The sequence below is a fragment of the Colobus angolensis genome, unplaced genomic scaffold (genome assembly GCF_000951035.1).
Source record: "Colobus angolensis palliatus isolate OR3802 unplaced genomic scaffold, Cang.pa_1.0 Scaffold77, whole genome shotgun sequence".
Lineage (NCBI taxonomy): Eukaryota > Metazoa > Chordata > Mammalia > Primates > Cercopithecidae > Colobus > Colobus angolensis.
In genome coordinates, this window is record NW_012121487.1 from 2,052,306 (window position 1) to 2,058,047 (window position 5,742).

At 54.7% G+C, this 5,742-nt stretch overlaps 2 protein-coding genes across 5 annotated transcripts in view; both read left to right on the forward strand.

The window, feature by feature from the left end:
- Positions 1-1,877, forward strand: part of EFNA1 (ephrin-A1) — a 7,463-nt gene extending 5,586 nt beyond the window's left edge. Inside the window, exons 3-5 of one of the 2 annotated variants that reach the window (XM_011928263.1) lie at positions 524-589; positions 748-798; positions 973-1,877. In XM_011928263.1, coding sequence (XP_011783653.1) covers positions 524-589; positions 748-798; positions 973-1,085 — 230 coding nt within the window. In that variant the 3' untranslated portion in view covers positions 1,086-1,877. The remainder of the gene's footprint in view (positions 1-523; positions 590-747; positions 799-972) is intronic. The other variant, XM_011928264.1, reaches the window with a different exon arrangement.
- A 951-nt stretch (positions 1,878-2,828) lies between these two features.
- SLC50A1 (solute carrier family 50 (sugar efflux transporter), member 1) overlaps positions 2,829-5,742 on the forward strand; it is a 9,979-nt gene continuing 7,065 nt past the window's right edge. Inside the window, exons 1-6 of one of the 3 annotated variants that reach the window (XM_011928268.1) lie at positions 2,829-3,002; positions 3,302-3,379; positions 3,839-3,962; positions 4,557-4,718; positions 4,973-5,092; positions 5,174-5,740. In XM_011928268.1, the coding sequence (XP_011783658.1) occupies positions 2,923-3,002; positions 3,302-3,379; positions 3,839-3,962; positions 4,557-4,718; positions 4,973-5,092; positions 5,174-5,275 (666 nt within the window). In that variant the 5' untranslated portion in view covers positions 2,829-2,922 and the 3' untranslated portion in view covers positions 5,276-5,740. Of the gene's footprint in view, positions 3,003-3,301; positions 3,380-3,838; positions 3,963-4,556; positions 4,719-4,972; positions 5,093-5,173; positions 5,741-5,742 lie in introns of those variants that run through there. The other 2 variants (XR_001000271.1, XR_001000272.1) reach the window with 2 other exon arrangements.

Genomic DNA, 5,742 nt, shown 5'->3' on the forward strand with positions numbered 1-5,742 from the left:
CTCAGCTCACTGCAACCTCTGTCTCCTGAGTAGCTGGGACTACGGGCATGTGCCACCATGCCCGGCTAATTTTTGTATTTTTAGTAGAGACGGGGTTTCACCATATTGACTGGCCAGGCTGGTCTCGAACTCCTGACCTCATGATCCGCCCACCTCAGCCTCCCAAAGTGCTGGGATTACAGGTGTGAGCCACCACACCCGGCCTAGGAGTAGTATTAAGTGGCCCAGGCAAGAGGAACATATTCAGATTCTGAGAAGTGAAGGATGAAATGTGGGGAGTGTGGGCAGTGTCTACGTTCTTTTTGTCACCACCGCCAAAGCTCAGGGTTATTTCCAAAGAATGGGAGGCTGGGCTGAACACTGGGCAGGAAGTTAGCAAAAACTAAAGAGGGTAGGAATCAAGATTAGAGGGAAGAGAATGAAATTGAGTAGGGAGCTGAGAAAACAGGGCAAGGGGCATTTGGGCTTACATTTTCTTCCAGCAGAGGTTTCTTACTTAACCCCCTGTTGGCTTATCTTGCAGCCAAACCCATCCACCAGCAAGAAGACCGCTGCTTGAGGTTGAAAGTGACTGTCAATGGCAAAATCAGTGAGTGTCAGGGCCCTGTGGGCCTCCTTCTTCCATCTCTATGCTGGGCGGTCTGGTGATCTGGGATGGTATAGAAGTCTTGCAGCCCAGCCCCTCACACTCACAGCTCTCTGCCTCTTTGATACAGTACCTGATCTACTACCACTCTTGTCTTTCAGCTCACAGTCCTCAGGCCCATGACAATCCACAGGAGAAGAGACTTGCAGCGGGTGGGTAGCTGGAGCAGATTGGGCCTGGGGCACAGGAAGGGGTCTGCTTGAAGAGGTTGGGTACAGGAGGTGGCTCCTTTACCAGGCAGAGGCTGAGGGAACCCTGTTGGGCTGAGGGCCAGTGCAAATAGTGGAGTCACTCACATTGGCGGCCTTTGCCCTCTCACCTTGCAGATGACCCAGAGGTGCGGGTTCTACATAGCATCGGTCACAGTGCCGCCCCACGCCTCTTCCCACTTGCCTGGACTGTGCTGCTCCTACCACTTCTGCTGCTGCAAACCCCGTGAAGGTGTATGCCACACCTGGCCTTAAGGATTGGAACTGGGCTGAAGAGAGGGACAGGCACTCCAAACCTGTCTTGGGGCCACTTTCAGAGCCCCCATCCCTGGGAACCACTCCCACCACAGGCACAAGCTGTCACCTAGCAGCCTCAAAACGGGTCAGTATTAAGGGTTTCAACTGGAAGGAGGCCAACCAGCCTGGCAGTGCCATCCCCACCTTCACCTCGGAGGGACGGAGAAATCAGTGGAGACAGTCTTTTCCCACCATTCCTGCCTTTAAGCCAAAGAAACAAGCTGTGCAGACATGGTCCCTTAAGGCACAGTGGGAGCTGAGCTGGAAGGGGCCACGTGGATGGGCAAAGCTTGGCAAAGATGCCCCCTTCAGAAGACAGCCAGGATGCCCAGATGAACTGACTAAAGGAAAAGCAAGAAACAGTTTCTTGCTTGGGAGCCAGGTACAGGAGAGGCAGCATGCTTGGGCTGACCCAGCATCTCCCAGCAAGACCTCATCTGTGGAGCTGCCACAGAGAAGTTTGTAGCCAGGTACTGCATTCTCTCCCATCCTGGGGCAGCACTCCTCAGAGCTGTGCCAGCAGGGGGGCTGTGCCAACCTGTTCTTAAGAGTGTAGCTGTAAGGGCAGTGCCCGTGTACATTCTGCCTAGAGTGTAGCCTAAAGGGCAGGGCCCACGTGTACAGTATCTGTATATAAGTTGCTGTGTGTCTGTCCTGATTTCTACAACTGGAGTTTTTTTATACAATGTTCTTTGTCTCAAAATAAAGCAATGTGTTTTTTCGGACATGCTTTTCTGCCACTCCATATTAAAACGTATGACCATTGAGCCCCTGCTAAGAGTGAGGCTCTGTGTGCTACAACAGTAGCAACTGGGTTTGAATTTCTTTCTCTCCAAAGAATGCGTGCCCCTCACCAGGCCAAAAGGGTGGGTTGTTTCCTCCTCTGAGGGTTGTCCAGGAGCAGAGTGCTCCTGAGAGCAGTCTCTCGGGTTCTGAGCTGCACTCCACTCTGGAAGTTCTTCCTGTCCAACCTCTACCCCACTCCCACCCCCTCACCGCAGGGCTTTGGCATACTACTGTTCAGGTACTCATGCTGTTTGGGTGAGTCAGGGAAGCTGGGAACTCCAGCTGAGGCATGCGGCCCCGCCCCACAGCCACACCAGCAGAGACGTGTGGGAGGCTGGGGGGGAAAGTTCCCAGCAGCAAGTGGGTTGGACCAGGGGTGGTCAGTGATAGAGGCGTCAGTGCATTGGCCACGTCAGGTAAAGTTGACCTTGTTGACCGAGAGGGAGGGCAAAAGAGGAAGGCTTGGTGATTCCTGGCAATGTCTGTTATTTTGAGAAAAGGCTTCAGCAGCAAACTCCAGAAAAAAACTTCCCAAACCCTTGGACAACTGAGGTTCTGATGTGAAGTTCTGGATGGAAAGCGTGCTGAAGTCTGGTTGAACTAGCAAGCTTTTGTTGGGAGGTCCACCGCCGAAGGTGCACAGGCCTGTGGGAACACGACCGTTGAGACCGGGGGCGTCTAGATGATCCAAGGGGCAGGCAGAGTGTGAGGAGCGGCAGGTATCGGGGACACACCCGCGCACTCCTAGGAAGGTGACCCGTGACATGGAGGAGGTCTGGACCAGGGCACTGGGCAGTCACTCGGAGGGGAGGTGCGCGAGTTCCGGTTCGGCGTCGGAGGGAGGGTGGGGCTTCGGCGCAGTTTCCGGAGGGACGGCCCGAGCGCGCGGGGCGGGGCTCCAGCGCCGCAGGTCCGGGCTGCCGTAGGTCCCGGCCACCGCAGGCACGCGGCGGGCGCTGGGCGCGGGATCCGACTCTGGTCGTGATGGAGGCAGGCGGCTTTCTGGACTCGCTCATCTACGGAGCATGCGTGGTCTTCACCCTTGGCATGTTCTCCGCCGGCCTGTGAGAGAGCGGCCGGCTGGGTTGGGGAGGACTAGGAAGTCAGGAAAAGAGAGAGAGGGGGCAGAGACGTAGCCACAGCACCTGGCTCGTCCGGAACCGGGATCAAAATGGGATCGGGTTGAGGGGACCGGGGTACAAGGGCGAGGCTGGTCACTAGGCCTGAGGGAGAAGGCAAGATAGCTGGGGGCGGGGAGTGGTCTGCGGTGGTCCGGAAAGGGTGACAGGCATTGGACATCCGCCTCAAGCACTCTGCTTCTCCCTTCCCACCCCTCACCCCTCCCTTCGGGGCCCCATTACAGCTCGGACCTCAGGCACATGCGAATGACCCGGAGTGTGGACAACGTCCAGTTCCTGCCCTTTCTCACCACGGAAGTCAAGTGAGGGGGCGACGGCTGCGGCGGTGGGAAAGGCTATCAGAGGGAGGTGGGGGCGGGGCAGGAGGAGCAAGAGTGAAAGAGGCTTGGCTGGACGCAGTGGCTCCCGCCTGTAATCGCAGCACTTTGAGAGGCTGAGACGGGCGGATCACGAGGTCAGGAGATCGAGACCATCCTGGCTAACACGGTGAAACCCCGTCTCTATTAAAAATACAAAAAATTAGCCGGGCGTGGTGGCAGGCGCCTGTAGTCCCAGCTACTTGGGAGGCTGAGGCAGGAGAAATGGCGTGAAACCGGGAGGCAGAGCTTGCAGTGAGCCGAGATCGCGCCACTGCACTCCAGACTGCGCAACGGAGCAAGACTCCGTCTCAAAAAAAAAAAAAAAAAAAAGTGAAAGAGGCCCTTTGGGTCCTCCTCTCACACTGAACCCTTTGAGCTATGTCCCTCCCCTCCACCCTGCAGCAACCTGGGCTGGCTGAGTTATGGGGCCTTGAAGGGAGACGGGATCCTCATCGTCGTCAACACAGTGGGTGCTGCGCTTCAGACCCTGTATATCTTGGCATATCTGCATTACTGCCCTCGGAAGGTAGACGCCCTCCCTTGGACCCACCTCTCTGCTGCACGCCCTGCCTCGCTGGCAGGGCAAACACTACTTCCTAGAAGACTGTAATAGCTGGCACTGCCACCTTTTCCAGGAAGGCCCTTCCAGGCTTGCAGGTCCCCTTCCTCTATGAAGCCAGCCTTCTGAGATTAACACATTGCCCCCATTTAGGTAAGGCTGGTAGCTCTGCCTAGCCTGAGATGCCTATGCTGCCTGCCCTGGGCTTCTGCCAACAAGCTAAGGGGAAAGGGGTTTTGTCTCCAACAAAACCCATGGGTGAGAACAAGATGATTAGCTCTGCTTCCCTGCTCAATCACACAAGCATTTATTAAGCTCCTACTGTGTGTGCTAAGCACACAGAAAAAAACACATCTTTCCCTCCCCTAGAAGTCTCCATTGTTGTGGGTGGATAAGACTTTCCTATCAAGTTGTTGGTGGGAAAGAAGCTGTGACAGTGCAGTGCTGGAGGCCTAGAGAGTTTGGCTTCCCCATTGGAGCATGGGAGAAGGCAGGATGAATTAACTCTAGCAGGGAAGTCAGAGAGCACATCTGGAAGTAAGGCTACTCTCTCCCCTGCAGCGTGTTGTGCTCCTACAGACTGCAACCCTGCTAGGGGTCCTTCTCCTGGGTTATGGCTACTTTTGGCTCCTGGTACCCAACCCTGAGGCCCGGCTTCAGCAGCTGGGCCTCTTCTGCAGTGTCTTCACCATCAGCATGTACCTCTCACCACTGGCTGACTTGGTGAGTGGGGATGTCCAATGAGGTAGGAGAGATGAGTCAGGCTCTCATAGCCACATACTATGGCTTACAGTCCCGAGGAAGGGGAGATCCAAACCCTGGAAGGAGACAAGGCAGTAGAGGTGGGTGAGTGGGAGGCAGGAAAGGTTGGGTGACAGATCAGGGAGGGTGCCTGACCTTTTTCTTGAGGAAATTCTTAGGCAAGTGAAGCTTTACAATGTGCTTGGGCCAAGAGAGTCTTTTATTCTTTCCCACAGGCTAAGGTCATTCAGACTAAATCAACCCAATGTCTCTCCTACCCACTCACCATTGCTACCCTTCTCACCTCTGCCTCCTGGTGCCTCTATGGGTTTCGACTCAGAGATCCCTACATCATGGTAAGCACAACAGGGATGGGGTGACAGGGGTGCAAGGTAGAAAACTGGCTCCTCTCCTCATAGCAGTTCTTGTGATTTCAGGTGTCCAACTTTCCAGGAATCGTCACCAGCTTTATCCGCTTCTGGCTTTTCTGGAAGTACCCCCAGGAGCAAGACAGGAACTATTGGCTCCTGCAAACCTGAGGCTGCTCACCTGACCACTGGGCACCTTAGTGCCAACCTGAACCAAAGAGACCTCCTTGTTTCAGCTGGGCCTCCTGTCCAGCTTCCCAGGTGCAGTGGGTTGTGGGAACAAGAGATGACTTTGAGGATAAAGGGACCAAAGAAAGAGCTTTACTTAGATGATTGGTTGGGGCCTAAGAGATGAAATCACTTTTATTTTTTAGAGATTTTTTTTTTTTATTTTGGAGGTTGGGGTGCTATATTTAGAATATGCCTTAAAAGGCAGGGCGTGGTGGCTCACGCCTGTAATCCCAGCACTTTGGGAGGCCAAGGTGGGCGGATCACCTGAGGTCAGGAGTTTGAGACCAACCTGACCAACATGGTGAAACCCCATCTCTACTAAAAATACAAAATTAGCTGGGCATGGTGGCACATGCCTGTAATCCCAGCTACTTGGGAGGCTGAGGCAGGAGAACTGCTTGAACCAG